We start from the raw sequence: 19,738 nt of genomic DNA on the forward strand, positions 1-19,738 counted from the left end.
CGCGGGTGTCCCCCCGGCACGACGCAGCTCCGCCGCCGCGGGGCTGCCAGCGCCGCCCGCTCCGCACTCGCACCGGGTGATCCCTTTCCGGGACGGAGCCGCGGCGAGGCGAAAGGCGGCGGCCCCAAGCAGCCGGTGCGGTGAGTATAACCGAGACGGCCCGTCCCGCCGAGGGGGAAACTGAGGCAGGCGGCGGGGGCGGCGAACGGAGATGCCCCTGCCAGCGACCGCTCTCCCTGCGGCGGGCAGCGCCGGCTGCCAGGGCTCCCGCGACCCCGTCCTGGGGCGTCCTGCCGGCAGGAGCGGCCGGGCCGGGCCCTTCCTCCAGGCGGAGCCGCGGCGGCGGGGGTTGTGCTGCTGATGGGGAACACGGTGGCAGGGGACGGCCCGCGGGCGCTGCAGGCCCTCACCGGGTGCCTGCTGGGCACCCTGGTGCTGAGCACGCTGGTGGGCAATGCACTAGTGTGCCTGGCCGTCCTCCGCTTCCGCCATCTGCGCACCAAGGTCACCAACTGGTTCGTGCTGTCACTGGCCATCTCGGACCTCTGTGTGGCCCTCCTCGTGATGCCCTGGAGGGCAGTCACTGAGGTGGCTGGTGGCATCTGGATCTTCGGCAGCCACTTTTGTGACACCTGGGTGGCCTTCGACATCATGTGCTCCACTGCCTCCATCCTCCACCTCTGCATCATCAGCTTGGACCGATATTGGGCGATCGCCAGCCCCTTTCGCTATGAGCGCAGGATGACACAGCGCCTTGCCTGCACCATGATAGCTGTGGCCTGGGTGCTCTCCATACTCATCTCCTTCGTCCCAGTGCAGCTGCACTGGCATAAAGCCAAGGATATGAGATACCCAGGCTCCTGGCTGCCTGGGACACCCCGCTGTGATGTCAGCCTGAACCGCACTTACGCCATCACCTCCTCCCTTATTAGCTTCTACATCCCTGTAGCCATCATGATCATCACCTATACCAGGATCTACCGAATTGCCCAGGCCCAGATCCGCCGCATCTCCACCCTCGAGAGGGCAGGGGGGCAGTGGCCAGCTCACAGCAAGGAGCCTACCTCCTCTTTGCGGAGTTCCCTGCGCAAGGAGACCAAGGTGCTGCAGACCCTCTCTATCATAATGGGAGTCTTTGTTTGCTGCTGGCTGCCATTCTTCCTGCTCAACTGTCTGCTGCCTTTCTGCCAGCCCGAGCTGGAGAGCAACCATGAAGGACAGTCACCCTGCATTGACCAAACTACCTTCAACATCTTTGTGTGGTTTGGCTGGGCCAACTCCTCAGTGAACCCAGTTATCTATGCTTTCAATGCAGATTTCAGGCGGGCTTTCAGCAACCTGCTGGGCTGCAAATGCTTCTGCTGTGGCACACCCAGATCCAGTGTGGAAAGGGTCAACTTCAGCAATGAGCTCGTTTCCTATCACCATGACACCACCTGCCAGAAGGAAGGGGCTGCCTCATCATCTGCACCCCGCCCTGCCATCACTGCCTGGGTGCAGCCCATACCCCACACCGTAAGCCTGCAGGGAGAGGACAGCAGTGAGGAGACGTCTATGGAGAAGAGGCCTGTGACTTCTCAGACACAGGCTGCCCCTGGCAGCAGCCCCAAGAGCCATCAGGCACCAGCCATTTTGCAGTTTGATTGCAAGGCAGAAACTACTAGCCCCTGTACAGGGCTTGGTCAGTGTGTGGAACCCGATCACCCTGTTCCAGAGGGATAAGAGTTTGTGCATTTCTCGCACACACAGCCATCCCATGAGGGGAGTTCACTCTGCTTGCACATGAGATACACCTGTCCCCCAGCAAACAAAGTCCCATCCCAGAGGGATGGGGACCTGCAGCTCTTACCCCAGGGGGGTGATAGGTGTATGAAGTCCACCCCAAAAGCATGCAGCAACTGTATATTAACCTCTTTCCACAGCCATCTTCACTTCTTACCCTCTTTCAGAGTCAGCAGACATTTCCCACGCATTTGTACACCTTCACACAATCAAATTTGTGATATTTATTAAGAATATCAAGATAATTAGATCAAAATAAAAACAACATGTAGTTTGCAACTCTGTAATATAATCTTACATAGATAAGTTAATCTTAGATTTAGCTTACTTGCTAAAACCCAGTTTCCAACTCCTCCTGGTTTCACATCATACATGCGCATAATTCTGGTCTTAAAGTTTGTGTTTGGTTTTACTTCTGTGTTTATTTCAAAGCTGCCTATCTGGATTTACATGTCTGAATCTGTATTTAGGCTCTTAAAAATTGCTCTATTAAAACATCACTATCTTACATTCAGTCAAAAGACTGCTCAGAACCCTGGAAAATTATATTGCTTTTATGTAGGATGCCAATTTCAGGTGCCAAATTTTGGTATCCAGGTTTAATGATACTGAGCTAGGATCTTCCTCATCCTCAAATGTTAGAAAATGTAGCACTGTATTGAGCTGAAGTTACAGCAGAGTGGTGTTTGAGAACTAACGCTACAACTCCGGTGAGATTTAAGCTGCTATCAGCTGAAGCAGCTGCAATCCTTCATTCTCCTAGTTCAGACAAGCAATCCTTCCAGAAAGCAAGTTGGTCCGTAAAATAAAAAGTGGTCAGATCATCTTTCTGAACCCATTTCAGTCCTTGTAAGCATAAACAACAGCAAAAGGCAGAGCAAATGGGTGTTGGATGGCTTGCAGGAGATAAAATACCATGTGTAACTAATCTGCTCTTCATGGCCAAGACTGGCAGGACCAGAGGTCATGTACTTAACTGTAAGAAAGACCAAGGCAAGACCCCAAAAGAACTTTCTAAGAATAAGTATAATGAAGCACTGGAGTAGATTGCCTAGGGAGGTTATGACATCTCTCAGTAAAAGTCTTGAAGATGAGATTGCTAAATGTCTGTCTGAAAGCACACTCACATCATTAACCCTGTCTTAGGGCAGAGGCATAGTGTAATGGTCTCTTGAGATCTTTTCTAGTCCTGCTTCACTACGACAACAGGACTCCTTAAGAATTCAGCTTAAGATGTTCGATTTTTTTTTTTTTTTTGAGAAATTTTCTTGAAGGCAAAAAAGCATACAGTTAAGAACTTTGAGACACCACTGTTATAACTCCCTTATCTTAGTGATTTTCCATTTTAATTAGCATTTAAAAACTATCATTCAGCATACCTGCTGCCTCATCTAGAGAGAAAACCTGAAATAAACCTAGTATTTCCTTGAAAGATATACAAAATATGTGGGTTTTGTTTCAATTTCCCTTAATTATTTTCTAGGTCATTGTACGTGAACTCTACATAGATTCAGATGCTAAAGGGTCAATCAGTTTCTGAGAGAATTTTCCTTGATACATCTCTTACTTCCTACATAAAGCAGAAACACCTGTTGTAAGAGTATCAGCTTCTTTTATCTCATCCAAAAAAATGAAATTATATCTTAGAGTTCTAAGAGACTTCTCATCCCACCCCCTCCACACTAAAACTCATCCTGGGGATATTACTGACACACCTGATAAGATGCTATGCTGAAGTGGGACTCCCTCACTGCCTGTTAGGCTTCTGTTTCTGTTGCAATAGCTTCAGCTGATTCCATCCCTCAGAGAGTTAACTCTCACTGCCCACACACATCTTCCTTCTCTTGGGCAGACAGTCTTCTGGCAGTCAAGGCCACACATTAAATTATTATGCACAGGAGGTTTGTGTTTGGTGGGGTTTTTGTTTTTTTGTTTTTTTGGTGTGTGTGGACAGCCCCATTATTAGTGATAAAAGCTGAAAATTAATGTAAGGTAAAGATTTACCTTCACACCAGGTTTGCTCTGCCTATGGGAGCCATCTCACCCAGATAGTAGTCTGGACTTCATACACAGAGTGATGAAAACAGTGTATGACAGAGTAGGTGGCAGAAGTTAAGCCATGAATATATTTGAATAATGTTTTATCTTAAGAATAATCAGAAATGCATGGTAACTTTGATTTATGGAACTGCTTGCGTTAAGAATGCAAAAACCTATTTGTGTCAGTGCTTGTGGCTGTAGTTAAATAAGTTTCATTAATAGGCCAGATTGTACCTGAAAATAAATGGATATTTACCTGAAGAAAAAAACATGGTCTTTACTGAAGCTTTTTAAAGGGACAGTTTAAAATTGCTCTTTGAAAGTGATGCAGAAAATAATTGTTTGTACCTAATTGATAATGGTCACTAATGATGTACAGATGGTACACATTACAATAGTCCACAGCTGTAAGGTCCACTGTAGTTAAATGCAGTGTAGTGTTCAAGGCTGCAACAAATTTCACAAATTTCACTCATTTTAAGTGGCATATTACTGAAAATACTTCATATGAAAGCTACACTGCATCACCCTTCAGACTACGTGTTCTGCTGTTGCCAATTTATAACACAAATATTGATGCTGTGTGTATTTTTGTTTTCCTAGACTGGGAAGGCTCCTGAATGTTAAGCATTCTGCAGGTCACACAGTTCTGTGAACAGTAAATGAGCAAGACTTACTTTCCCAATATTTTTTTCCAGTGATTAAATGTGATCTCTAATTGACATTTTTCTTATGTCAGGGTAAGAAGCTGTGTTAGATTAGACAGAATTCAATTAGAATTGGTAGGTTTGAATCTGGCGAGATAATTAAAATTATTACAAAAAATTATTAGAAAAAGCCAAAGGTTTACTTCAGCAGAAATTAAGAGGCAAAATTATTTCCTATTTACACATTTGCAGTGACCCAAAAGAAACACCTTCCAAAGCAGAATCTTGGCAGTACTTTGTTGGACAAAGTGAGTCATAAATGATTAAGGTAATATTTCAGAGAGATTTATGGCTATTCCTCAAACACACTTCTTGTAACTCAGATGATCAGATCTACATACTACTTTATGTATTCACCAAAATGTGTGTCAGATACTTCACTGACTAAAAGCAGTTCACTTCCATGCCTAGTGGTTCCACATTTACAATGGCCTAAAAAATAGTTTTTAAATAGCCTTGGTGTCCAAACAGTCCAACCACACAGATACCTTTTCTAAACACTCTTGTTAACCAATGCCTGAACATCCAAATCAAAACATGTCCCAGTTCAGCAAAATAGAGCTTTACAATGTACATCAAATGCCTTCTCTGTTCAGTCAAATAATGCCCATTTCCTTGTGTCAGTCTACAAAGTTCTCAACCAGCTACACTTCCCAAGAGCTCTTATTTCTGTTAAACAACTGAAATGAATACAAACTTTTTGTGGTCAGTTAAAAACTTAGTAGCCTAGCCAACAAGGCAGCCCTTCTCACTATTACATTGCACATGAGAAATAGCCTCTGTAGCCTCCTTGGGTGGATGTAGAGATGCTTATCCAGCTGGGAGCTTTTCCCTCCTGTCCACTTTCTCTGAAATTGTTCATTGAGTTTAAAAGTTAAACACGGGGGTAAACAGAGACAGATATGTGGGTGCACATGTACGTAACTTCATAGACAACTGTGCTAAAAGATGAAAGCATTCTTCAAGGAAAAGGAGATCTGAGCTTCAAGGGAGAGCTCTCTGGAGCTGAAGATATGGCAGGGTGAGGACAAGAACTCCCTCCTCATGAAAGACCAAGGCTGGTTCCCACAACCATGTGTGGCAGAGATGCCAAATCACATTTCCATAACCAGCCACCAGAGCATTGGTTCTAACACCAAGTGTGGTGCCACCAGCTACAGCACCTTTGTAGCAGGATGTAACAGTCAGACAGCAAAGATGTATTTGAACATTGCATTGATGCAAAGTTTCAGCTTGTTTCCTAAGCAATATTTTAAAAATATTAATTACAACACACATGCATTCTTGACATTATGCTTACGTTATTATATTCTGATGTTTATTGCTTATTGTTTGCCTGTCACTTATGTATTTATTTTGCATTACACAAAGACTTTCAGGAGATCACTGTTGACTTTAGGAAGCTTGTTACAGCTACAGCACTGCCTCTATTCATATCAGTTTCAGGAATAAGAAGGGACTGAAAAAAGCACATGTCACTTGGCATGAGAAAACATAAAGCCCTGGGACAATTCTACAATTCAAACCATAACAACAGAAAAACATATTCTCAAAGGAACTTCCCGTTAGCGAAATCTAAATAAGCAAAACCTAAAAAGATGAGATTTCCTCCCAGTCTCCTCCTCCCTTCAGATTAAAAGGCTACCCATATATCCAGTCTCCAGGGAGAGTCTTCCATCTTCCTTCTCCTTCACAAATGCACACAGGCATGCAGATACTGCAGAGGGAAAGGGTTTCTTTCCCCTCTTCCAGCTCTAGCTCGTCCCCTGCTTCCCACAAGCCACTGCCCTGTCTTTGAATAATAAGCAAAGCAGAAAAAGAAAAAAAGAAAATAAAAAGGAAACCACCACTACAATGACAAATTACTCCACTTTCCAGGGTTTAAGCAGCCACTTGTGAGGACAAAACCCAGTACAGTCATATGGGTATTCAGCTTTGTATTTGCACAAGCTTTTGGATTCCTCTACTTGGATGTTTTCAGGAAAGGCACTTCATAAAAGGCCATGAAAGTTATTTTAGCCTTTATATATCACAAAATATTTTACCAAGGCATCAAAGGAGATTATATTTTTCCAACATTAGTCTTCCCTCCTCATCATTTTATTTCTTGCTAAATTGTATTTTATTTTGCTGAGCTGAATATGGAGTAAGTATCATTGTGTTTGTCCTTAGAAAGTCCAAATATATGTACAGATGGAAAATTAATTAAATATTTCTAAAGATTTAGCAACTATTATAGCTGCTATGATAAAGCTAAAAATATTAAATTTCATCCAGAAGTTTATAGTTAGGTGTAACTTTAACAAATGCTAAATTCAGTGGAAATACCAATGTAAAGGAAGCCTCAATTGTATATAACTTTTTCTTGTTCTTCTAATAATAAGATGATGCCTTAACATTTTGCTAAACTTTAATTTCAGTGAGAAACAGCTGACCTAGGTAGCAAAAAGAGAAATCTATTATAAAACCCAGTTGCCATAAGCATCTGTTGTTTTGCTTCTGCCAAAATTGTGCCTCTTGTGTTGGATTTCAGATGATGCACCTACATACATCATATTAAGTGTATTTCCATCAGTTGAATATTTCTCAGTAAAAATTATTTTGTGAAAGATTCTATTCTTCATAAACTGGTATTTTCCTCACTTGGGGGGCTGAAGTGGCATTCTGGATGTTAAGCACTATGAGTCCAGTCCCTCTGTACTCTGATGTACTTAAGTGGTTTCATCACCATGGTTACAGACTCCCACCACATAATGCTTAACTTTATTTATCTCATTGTTATAATTTAGCTCACTTTCCTGAATCCTTTCCTACTACAAAGGGACACACAGCAGGATGCACTCCCAGGCACAGGCATAAAGGTGTTAGAATAATGAATTTTCCTAGCATATTTGGCTTTGGAAAAACACCACCACCACCACCACAACAAAACAAAACACAAAACAAAAAAACACACACCCCCAAACAAACAAACAAAACAAAAAACCAAACCAACTCAAAACAAACAAACACACACATACACAAAAAAACCCACACTTACGGAACTTATGGTAATCATGTTGTTGGCTTATTATCCCTCACCGGTCCCTATTTGTGTCTAATCATTCAAGACATTTTAGAAAACCCCGGGTTTATGCGTGCATTTCACATTTTTCTGTGTTAAATAGTGACATGATGCTTAAAAAATGCCTAAACGACTGACAGCACTAAGTGAAGTGTGGACATGTATGCAGAATCTTCACATGTACACAGCATGAAATGAATGAGGATGCTGGGGAAAATGTAGGTTTATCTTCAACTGGAGGAACACAATTTTGGCTTGAGCCTGCTTTTAGTTTAGATAGTGAGAAGACATTTCCATTTGCAAAATCTGCAGAAACCGTTGCTAGGTTCTCATTTTTCTTCAAAGATTATTTTCATAGAGTTTTCTGCAGTTTAACATTTTAAAATATTTTTAACTAGTGAAATTCATCTTTGTACCCACCCTCAGTAAGAGCACATCATTTTACTCTTTTAATATTTAGTTCTGAAGTGGCTGAATGGAGTTTATACACACCATTTCATGGGCTTAAATCCTGTGATGACTTTTACATCAAAGGTAACTAACTACATGTGAGCAAGGTGTCAGGGCCTCTAGTACAGTCAGTGGAGATCCCAAACAGTCAAATGTGTCTAGAAAGATTTACCTACTTTAGGATGAGAGGAAAAACTCCCTAGGCTCTGACTAGCTGAAGGAAAAACCAAATAAAAAACCAAAAACCACAATCAACACACAACACCAAAAATAAACCACAAACAACCAAAACCAAAACAACCCACAAAACCACCCCTCCTCCCCCCCCCCCCGCCCCCCCCCCAAAAAAGCCCAAACCAAAACGAAAACACACACACACAGGCAAACAAAAAAACCCACAACAAAACACCACAACAGTGATGCAGGGTAGTAACAGACAGGAGGTAAGATGATCAAGTGTGCAAACTAGTTCCATTTTTGGTATTGGTAACAAGGACGAATCAGAGATCACACTAAAAACTTGACAAGAGGTAATGATATTTAATATGTACAAAGAACTAGATTTGATCTTTTGTTTGATGGCCAGTCTGAAAAGTCTAACACCTCATTTAGATTTCAGGAAATTAAAATATATAAACCAAAGTGATAAGAACTGTCAATTTTCCAAAGTAGCTTAAATAAATGAATGCATAAAATAACACAGAGCATGAAATGTTTACTAATGCCTAAATCAATAACAGAGTCAGAGGCAGCACCACAGCAAACGTTCTTGGTGTGCATTTGTTAACAGAGGGGAAATATATAACAACTGAGTTTCAAGACATCAAACTGGTAATTAGACATTTTGTCTCTTATGTTTTGGACTATAGCAGAATATTAGTGATGACAAACTACATTGTGACAAATTAATCAATAGTGGTAATTAATAACCATAATTTTTTGTCAGCAACATGGACAGTGGGCTTAAATGCACCATTAGCAAGTTTCCTGATGACATGAAGTGGTCAGCGTGCCAGAGGGAAGGGATGCCATCCAATGCAACCTGGACAGACTTGAGAGGTGGGCCCATGTGAATATCATGAAGTTCAACAAGGCCAAGCACGAGGTCCTGCACATGGGTCAGAGCAATCCCAAGCACAAATAAAGGCTGGGAGGAGAATGGATTGAGAGGAGCCTTGAGGAGGAGGACTTTGGGGTGTTGGTTAACAAGAAGTTCAACATGACCCAGCAATATGTGGTTGCAGCTCAGAAAGCCAACCGTATCCTGGTCTGCATCAAAAGAAGTATGACCAGCAGGTCAAGGGAGACAGTTCTCCCCCTCTACTCCACTCTTGCAAGATGCCAGCTGGAGTACCGTGGTCAGCTCTGGGGCTCCCTACACAAGAAGGACATGGACCTGTTGGAGCAAGTCCAAAGGAGGCCCACAAAGATGACCAGAGGGCTGTGTAATATCTTTTGTGCTGCTCCAATAACTGACCCAAGACTGATAATACAAATCAACTCTGATTTCATTTGAAGCACAGGTCACTCCACTCACTACTACCACCACTTTTGCTTCCAGATAATGCACAATAGCTGCTTATCTGAATATGCATTACCTTTATTTTATTTTTAAATATAGTAACATCATTTTATTTCACTTCTGAATAATCCTCTTAGTGAATTTAAGCCTAACTTTCAGAGATAGGCAAAAGCCATGAATTGTAAATGTGTTGTTGAGCTTCGGTTGTTTTTTAGTATGTCTTATTTTATAAAGCTTAAATGTGTAATTTTGGAGTAGCACAAGCTGAGTTCAAACAATGCCTCAAGTCATGTGCTTCCAAATATAATTTCTTTTCTCCCCATGTGTTGCTACAACATGCCAGCTTCCCCTGCAGTCCAGTCAAAAGATTCATTCTTCAGTAAAACACTAACAGAACATGAAGGAAATCTATACAGAATTTTAAAAATAAAATAAAATAAAATAAACTTGAAGACAAAACAGTAGTACAGGGGAAATTTTTCATCCAGTTTAATACCACTCAGTTTAATACCACTCAGTTTAATACCACTGAGTATTGACACTAATATTTCTACATTACTTAGAAAAACCAATTATTTCCATTTAGAAAATGCTCATCACTGTCAGCCTCAGCTCTACTGTAGCTTGAATGAAACAGGCATTTTTCCATATTACCATTATATTCTGACTTAGTCTACAGGATTTTAGAGGCAGAAAACACATCACCCTTGGTGAAGGTATCATGTGGTAAGAAAGGAAAAAACTGTTCACGCCATATTGCTCCAGGAACAGAGACCTCTAACTTCAGCCTACTGATACACATTACAATGGAAAATACTAAGAACTTCAGCACCCACCAGGACCTAACCTGGAAGAACTAGATGTACCTGTCAGGAGTCATTGTGATCTTAATAGCCTTTAGGCTGAGCATCTAACATCATGCATCCATAAAATAGATTTTCCTAACTTTCAGCCTGCCTACAGCCAATCCCACTGCTCTATATTGCCTGTTACCATGCTATCATGAATCTTCTGTACATTACAAGCAGCTCCTTCCCTGTCTGATACTGTGGTATTTGCTGTGATTCTGTTAACTCTTGACCTGGTAACTATAAAGGTCTCATCACTGCACCCTCCTAATAAACCACAGTGTGAAAAAAAATATTTTCCATTTCTGATGGAGCCTTTTAGACACAGAGAGACCAGGATGCAGAAAAGAGAGGGCAACTATAATCTGCAAAGAGAAGAAAAGACACATGGGTGTAGAAAGATTGCACAAAAGGACAAAAAGCATGCATGGGGTGGTTCATCCTGTAATGGAACTAACAGTCTGAACTCCACTTGTCTCCTGTCTCCAACAAGCAGCTTTCTTCTAGATGCACTCAGTCCATAGTGGGAAGACTTGTTACAGAAACATTGAGTCTTTAGAAAAATTAAAATGTTGATCCCAGAGAATGATCCTCTCCAGGCTTAAAAAGTCCTGGGTCCTGCTTGGAGGCTCAGTGGTCACCAAGCATTGTAGTCCACCACAGTAGCAGAGGGACAGTGGGCTGCAGCACAGGGACAGCAGAAGTGTGTCAGGGCAAGACTTCATTTATGTGATTTTTCTCCTTTGGAGAAATACAGCCAGAGCCAGCCCACATCTCCAGTGGGACAGGCTTGTCCAGCTGTCTGTCAGGATACTGATCTTTTTTGACATTCTGATTTAGGAATGAGAATATGTATTCTACCCACATTTCAGTTTTACTGCATGTACCACAAAATTCATTCCTATTTCCTTTCTTGTAGAGCAAAGGGGCATGAATCAACTCATTTATCTACAACTCTTTGGAGCTCACAAGAATAAAATACCATATTTTCTAACACAGAAAAGAAAATGCCGTTAAAAGAACAGCTTGAAAAAACTGTGCTTGCAACAGAGGCTTGGTAACAGGGTGCACATTTGTATCAAACCAGAAAACATCCTTTTGGAAACTTGGTGGCCTGTGTATTGTCAATGCAAACAAACACCAACAAGCACGTGGTGCTCATCTGCTTTTCTTAGTATTAAGTTCTGAGTTGTTTTAATCAAGTGTCTTTCCTTGATATTTGCTGCAGTGTTTTTATATTTGGTGCTTATGCTGTAGAGCTACTAAAAAAAACCAAACAAACAAACAAAAAAATCAAACTGGTTTTAATTTTGTAATACAAGAGCCATGAATCATATGTTGTCATAACACACAAGCCCGTGTATTTCTACTCCATAAAAATAATCAATTTATAGGCCAGGGCTAACTTCATTTTTACCTGGTGTATAATACACCAACATTCTCCCTACCTCAGATCTCTAGATAAAACCACAGTATAAACAAAAATAAACACAGAATTCTATACAACCATTAAGCTGAGGGTTTTGGGGAAAAAAAATATCCATCTTTTAGGTAAGTGACATGTATCATAATTATCTCTTAAGAGTTACTCTTCCTTGTACTAGTCTACGTATCAGCTCACATCATGGAAAAACAAGCTCCAGCCTTCAGTTTGTGAGTAGTTTTGTAAAAGAATTAAGCTCTAAATAAACAACGTCTGAACAAACTGAACATTTGAATTTGCTGCAGTTTCAGGTGAGGTACTTTGTTGTGATGATATACAGAAAGCACAATCAATGTTATATTTTTTTCCTTGGAAAAAATAGGCTATTTCTATTAGACTAGACTATTTCTATTATGTGTTATTAAATAAAAGTAAGCCTACTAGGCCAGTCTATTGTATGCTTAATACATTTGCCATTTAAGTTTCCTGGAATTTTAAGTGGAACATCATAGATCAGACCTTTTGTTATAGAAATTATTATTTTATAAAACTTGTATAGTAATATATGGGTTTGAATTTTTGCATTCAAACAAGACATTTAATCTATTTTAAAGGACACCGCCTTCTGTTTACAATTTGGTTGTCAAATAATTAGAATGTTTCCTTTTGGAAGGGCTCTGCAGCTATATTTTGTTAATGAAGCCCTCATAATTTATATTTTCACAATGTGAAATTTCCTCATGTTTCACAAAAAAGAAGAAAACTAGGAAGCAATCCCACCCTTGAGTTTTCTGTGATCCGTACAACTCGTGGCCTCCCACACGTGGCGAATGAGGAGTTCATGCTGCAGTACCAGGTTTTGCATTACCAGCTGCCTGCCATCCTCACGCTATGCCTGCTGCTTCTTGAAGAGAAATGCTCTCTCACACCATCTGATACAAGCATTCTCTGGTAACAATTTAATAACTGATTTCCTGCATAATTTTAGCTTTTTCCTCCCTTTCTACTCTTTAGCTACTTTTCTCAAATAATGAAATAAGGCTTTTGGAGCATGTTAGGCATCTCCACCACATTGTGAAAGACTGCGAAGAAATGGTCTCAAGATGCATTTGTTGAGTTAATTTTAACACTTCATATTTCTAGGAATGTTCAGATTAAATATTAGGTTTCCCCCCTCCCCTCCTTCTGTCTATGTCTAAAACAAGTGGCCGAGATCAATTTAAAAGGCAACTCATTTTCATTCTACAAAACTTGCTTGTTTTTTAAACTGCCTAGTGTAGGTCTGTATGCACGTTGCAACAAAGAGGAATATATATTCTTCTTCTTTAAATCAACTGTAGGATGACCAGATGTAAATTCTATGAAAGGAAATAGTCTTTTTTTGTTGTTGTTATTCTAATGAAGTCCTCTATTTAGTAGTACTTTAAATCAATTCTGTCTCAAATTTCCTTCACTATTATAGGGCAGAGGCTGATTTATTTTGAACCAGCTTAAAAAATGGCAAAGGCAAAACTGAAGTTCAGCCTTTCACAAGACTTGAAGTTTTGATCAGCTGATAGAAAAGCACGGGGTGGTAGGGGTGTTTTTGCAGCTCCAATACCAAGCTCAACAAGGGGCATTGTCAATGTTGAGATCAGTACTTTAATTATACAGTGAAGAATGAAGGTAGGAAATAGCGGTCATGTGGGTTCTCTGTGAAAGGAGACAACAATGACTCTTTGACAAACATTTGAGAAATATAAATGAGAAAGCTTCATATGTTTGCTTATGAAGGTAAAGAACAAGCAAGGTAACCTTTACATGACCAATACAGAAGTATCCTCACAGTGGAAGACAGATTATAGAAGAAAACATTCAAAGGTAGCATTTTAAATAATAAAAACACACTCATAGAAAAATTAGCATGTAATTATGTATCTCTAATCAGAAATACAACAGTCTGAGTTGAGAATGTACAAGTCAAAGCAAGAAAGGAATATACACATGGTGCAAGGGACAAAGCAGTTCCTATGGGGCAATGGAACCACTACCAAAAACTCGTATTACTAAAATTTCCTGAGCTCCAGTCTGGAGAAAAAACAAAAAACAAACAAACAGACCAACCCCACCAACCAAACAAACAAAAACAAACCAACAACAACAACAACAAAAAAACCCCACACAAAACACAACCCAAAAAACAGCGTTGGAGAACACAAGGTGAATGACTCAGAGCAGCTTGAGAAAAAACCTGCAGGGAATGCGAGACAGAAAAGATCATGGAAACATATGTGGAACACTTTTTGTTAAAGCAAATGCACTGAAGAAGAGCAGTATTCTGGGATGAGTCTGAGGCGCCCTGCGATGGCCTGACTTCCAAGAGAGCATTCAGCAGCAGCATGATCTGTTGACTGAAAGATGGGCATATGGATGATTTTAAGCAGATTCTGCAGCACAAGAAATTGACTTGTAAATCTTCTAGTCTCTGGTCAATACTATGCATTTTCTTTAACTTCTCTGCCATTTTGAAAAAAAAACACAAAAACCATCTTTTGAATGAAAGGCTAGGTTGAAATTAATTGGAACTTTGTTGGCAGCAAAGGAAAGAACTAGCACACAAACACACCAAAAACCCTGAGAAAGGCACCGTCTGACCCTCAAGAAGTGCTTAAATAAGATCTAAAAGAGACTTAAAAGGAAAACATGAGGAAGGAAATTCTTGTTTCACTTCGTTCCTTCTATGCTCTCATACAGGACACAAACCCCAGAAGTCCAGCTATCTGCAGGTTAAAGGCATTAATGATGTATTAACTGGTAAATAATCTTACAAAGCTCTTTTCAGTTGCCATGTTTATTTGCCAGCTTATGATGGATGGAGGAAAGATGATGAAAAATGCTTCACGACTCTGCCTTGCAGTGCTCTAGCTCAGAGTGAGGGGCCATGGAACTGTTTGCATTCAGAAGATCCTCTAGCACAACTGAACATGAAGTGTTAGACAGCTCCACCAGTAAAGCCAGTAAATACATGATACCTTTTAGGGACTGGACTTCTGAGGTGCCCAGCACAGACAAATGGGACTGCAGGGCACCCTCCCAGTGTAAGGTAATAGTTTACTCTGCTCCATGGCCAAATGGAGAAATCTGTCTCTGCATGGCTCTTCAGCCATCAGTTTTTGTCTTTTACAGACAGAGCTTGGCTTGCCCTGAACAAAACCAGGTAATAGAGAAGGTCAGTCTATCTTATCTTCCTGTAGATGATGCCTATTATGACATTAAATATGACTTGATTCTCTTGAGTCAGTAACAAGAAATCAGAAAACTGGTCACTCAAACAAGTAGGTTAAACATAGCTATGCTCATGTTGTGTATTTATAATAGAACAAATAAAGTTTTTGAATCAGTGTTCTTTACACTACCCACTTCCCTGAAAAGGAACTTTAAACAAAGGGCTGAAGACTGCAGCTATTTTCCACTTGTAATACAGAAGTATTCTGCAACCGTTATCAATTGTTGCTGCAATCCTGGGAGCTAAAAATAATAGGAATAGGTTTGATTTTTCACGGTGACTGGAGCTTTGATTAAAAAAAAAAAAAAAAAAAAAAAGGTTAACTCAACTGGACTTTCAAAACTCAGAACCCTGAGGTCAAAGACTTAACCCAGTTCCTTGGACAGTATCTTCAATGAGGGTGAAATAGCCTATAAATGGAATACAGGCTTTTCAGTTCATAGTTAAAATTTAACAAGGTAATTTATTCATTGGCCAATATATATATATATATATAAAAGCTATAGTCTGAACTTCTGAAATGGAAAGATGCATATAAACAGTGAATTAACTTTTACTATTACCATATTTGCCTTCTTAGTTCTTTTCTTCTCTAGGTTAACAAGCCCTTGGCTCAAATAATTTAATCATAAATCAAATTCTCTATGTCTGTGATATTCTGATATTTGCATTTCTCTTCTGCATACTCAGTCCAGTTATCTTGACTTTTTTTGAAAAGCAATGCTTAAAACCAGATACAATGCTCAAGTCAAAGCCTGGCTACAGTCTATGCATTACTTATTGTGCCTTACAGGTGACATCCTTGCTTATGTGCCTGCCTTTTTTGCAGTTACATGAAAAATCTTGTCTCACATCCAGCTTTTGATTCATTGTAGGCTTATATGCATTGCTACCAATGTGGTGTTTATTCAGCATCCCTCAGCCTGGATTTGTGCTGGTGTTTCAGGCTGGTATCTTACACTTCTATCCACTGAGCTGAACCCCATGTTTTAGATTTTTCCTGAGAGTATTCATGTTCACTTTGAATTTGGGTTAGAATCTGGATTAGAGTCCAAACCGCAGTCTAGCCTGCGACATCTGTAATTTCTTCCAGTTAGTCTCCTTGCAGCAGTCACATAGTAAGCATTCTCTTTATTTCATTTACTCAGATGGACAGGTCACTTACCTCCCCAGAGATTTGTTTCAGGCTCTCTGCAGATACAAGGCAAGCAGCTCTTCCATGGTGCACACTTTGATCACATTTTCAAAGCTGACTTCTAGAACTATAAAGCTTATGTTCTAAGGTGCGGGGAATGTTGGAGAAAGAAGTCAAACCCCAGCTACAGTAGCAAAACAGACTAACTAGATTATTTTAGCTGCAAATGCAGAACAAAAGGATACAGTGATTTTGGTAATGTAAGAATCTTTCCCCCCCAATCACCCCCCATCCCCATCAAAACCAAGAGATAAAATTGTAGCATGTGCCGGAAAATTCATATAGAATTAATGAGTAAGATTAACAGCTGCTTTTCTGTAAAAGATTAGTTGCAATCATGTGTGTGTAAATATAGGTACTAGGAGAACATGGCAAAGAAAAATACAGGGGATAAAATTACTGTATGGGGAGTTTAGGCAAGTTTCATTCTGTTTCACTTTCTTTCCTTAGTTCATGAACAGTAATAACTTGCATGAAATTTGAACTGTCCAAAAAGTGTAAGAGCAAAACATTCATTAAAACACAGTTATATATCCCTCCAAACCTGATATGCTTAAGATAACCTGCTATAAAAATGATCTCAAACATATTAGAGAACTTCATTTCACTTTGCATAAATGCCAGTAAGAATGTGGAAAATGGACAAGGATCTCTGTCTAATAGTGCATAGCAACTACAGGTGGTCAGAACTTAATCTGAAAGCAACTCCAAGGTTTTCTGGACTAATAAGCTAATGCACATGATGTGCCTTATGCTCACTGGAGCCACAGAGGGTCTTAAAAGTCACAATGCAGTTCTTTATGATGCCTCATGGTACCCACAGCCCAAACTTAGATGCCAAGATTCCTCCCACAGCCCACAGGAAGTCCTCAGCACCCCTGAAAGGTATTTATACAATCCAACACGGTGGGCAAGGAGCCATGCACAGCTAACAGTCAGCTATGCCTTGTTCTTCAGAGGTAGTTAGGTATGTAACTCTGCAACAGGAGATGCCAGCTTCCACTTCAAATTTCTGGTTGTAAACCTTCTCCTAGAGTTTGTTGCCTAAGTCATTGCATTTCTCTCCCGTGCTGTTTCAACTCCCACCTCAAACAACCAACTAAGGAAAACAATGTCTCCATGCTCTAAGTATGAAATGCAGCTGGGAAATGAGAGCTCTCTGAAAATCCCCCTCTTTCCCTCAGTTAGAGAAAGGACTCTGCATCCCACATCTCCTCCAGCAGTCATTTTCTCAGCCTCTACAGAAGTCTTTCCTTTCCAGGACTTACTGCACAGAAATATAAGTGAGTCAATATCAGCCTGTCTCCCCCCATCAAGTTCTACTGAATAGTATTTGCTCAAATAGAACAACTCCATGAGGAAAGATTAGAGGGGTACAGTATGCCCAAGCACTCAGGAACAAATAAAGGCACTCTTTTGGGATGCTCTGCCAAAACCACTGCTCCAAATAACTTCCTTGCTCTGACTAACCAGGGCAGCTGCCCAGCAAAATAAAGTGTTCTTAGATCCAGCTCATCCTGCAACTAGTCAAGAGCTGGTGCCTCACAAAGACATGGGCAGCAATGGGAAGACAGGGCGGGAGCCATACCTAGACTAGCCTAAGATGTTGATCAAACCACATCCTCAGAAATGCGTATGAAAGCCAGTGTCTAAATGTCTGTGTGCAGGTGACTCCAGAAACACCTAGGCACACTTTTTCCTCTGCAGCCACAGTTGCAAACACCTCCCACACATACCTTGCTATAAGCACAGGGGATCTTTCAAGAAGTCACTGGAAAGGAGGGATGACACAAGAAGAAAGCCTAGAGATGTCCCTGTACCACTTAGTCTTCATTACAACAACATTGACCTCGTTGTGCGAAGAAGGCTACGTTTTAGCTTTGCGCTCCCACCCCTCTGTGGCCGTGCCCCGGCCGGGCACCAGGCGGCTCCGCGCACCGGGTCGGGGCGGCAGCAGGAGCTGCCTCGGCCGCGCCCGCGGTTCTGCCCGCCTGGGGGCGGCCGCGGTTCGGCTACAGCGTTAGACCGACGGTCTACGTAGTATGTGCACATATTGAGGGGCATAGGCGAGTATCTGCATCTATAGCTCAGCAGTAATCTTTCCAAAAGCCTGTGACAGCTCAGGGGACAGCCCGGACTTCCCCTGCAAGGACCACAGGCGAAGAGTGTCTCTGCCGTGCAGGACCGGGCTCGGCATGCTGAGCAGGGATACGCTCTTCTGCTGATCCGCTACTGCGGAGACAGTGGGGAGCTGCTGGGGAACTCGAGGGCTCGTTGACTTCGATGTTCGTAAGAGGGTCAGAGTGCTAATAAGAAGTTTGGAACAGAAGTGAAAAGTACATCATCACCCATGAAACTGAAGCGCACACGGATCTTGTGCGTCTAATTCCACCCAGAGATTTCTGAAACTGCAGTAACAAAGATCACGTCTGCATTTTCTTGAAACTTCTGGCATTTTTTTTTTTAAAAACACATCCTCCGTATATAGAAGCCTGTATCCACATAAACAACCGTCCTAGAATAATCTACGTTGGTATTTTACTTCCGAAATGAGAATCCCTTTTTGTGATCTAACTTCCATCAATTGCAAGGGAAAAGAAAGAGATCGATTCTCATCCACCAGCATCCTGAAGGCAGGTCTCCGCACAGCCGCTGCTGCCCGACTCGGCATCCAGACCGTGCTCTCTCGGGCAGGGCACCTACCAAGTGCGCCGCGGCCCCGGGATGGTTTTGCGATACTGGCGTGAGATTTCCTCGACCGAAAGCGGGGGGGAAGGAGAGGGAGCAGTGAACTTCTCGCAAGTTGGGGCATAGAGCTCCCCGCGTGTTCCCCCGCGGGCGGCGGGCCGGGGAGGGGCGTCAACGGGGGCAGCCCCCGGCCATTGATAACCCCCCTGCCCGGCCCCGCCGCCGCAGAGCGCCGCGCACGCCTGTGCCCGGGCACCTCCACCAACCCCACAGCGCACCGTGAGTGCCCTCGGGACAGAGCGGTGGGGGGAAAACGGGTTCGGGGTGCAACGACGGGTTTTTAGGGGAGCGCTTTGCCCTTAGCCAGCTCTGGCGATTGAGCGGCGACCGCTCGCTGCTCTGATGCTGCAAGCTGGCGGGTGTGGGCTCACGATGCTGCGCCCGGCTTCCCGGCTGGGGCGGTCCCTCAGCGGAGCCAGGGGGCGAGGGGGAAAAAAATCAAGCTAAAAGCCCCAGGGGTTACGATTCTGAAGGGACAAGCCCCTCTGCCGAAACAAATGCCACCCGACTCAACCTGGCGCGACCCCAGGGGCTGCGCTCCCGCCGGGGCAGGCAGCGGGTGGGAGCAGCGGGGGCACCCGCTCGCCAGTGTCCGTGTCTCCGCAGGGCGCGGAGGATGCGGCGGGTCGGCGGGCCCCGTGCCGGAACGCTCCGTCGCTGAGGCACCGGAGGAGGCTCCCACGGCGCCGAGGAG

At 42.4% G+C, this 19,738-nt stretch overlaps 1 protein-coding gene across 1 annotated transcript; it reads left to right on the plus strand.

Moving 5' to 3' along the window:
• Positions 1-360: 360 nt before the first annotated feature.
• On the plus strand, positions 361-1,798 carry LOC309440219 (D(1)-like dopamine receptor; the record flags this gene model as incomplete). Its single annotated transcript, XM_082053650.1, has 1 exon — positions 361-1,798. The coding sequence occupies one exon, from the start codon at positions 361-363 to the stop codon at positions 1,720-1,722; it is 1,362 nt and encodes a 453-aa protein (XP_081909776.1). The 3' UTR covers positions 1,723-1,798.
• Between the last annotated feature and the right edge of the window lie 17,940 nt (positions 1,799-19,738).

This window comes from Streptopelia decaocto (genome assembly GCF_964273445.1).
Source record: "Streptopelia decaocto genome assembly, chromosome: 5".
NCBI lineage: Eukaryota > Metazoa > Chordata > Aves > Columbiformes > Columbidae > Streptopelia > Streptopelia decaocto.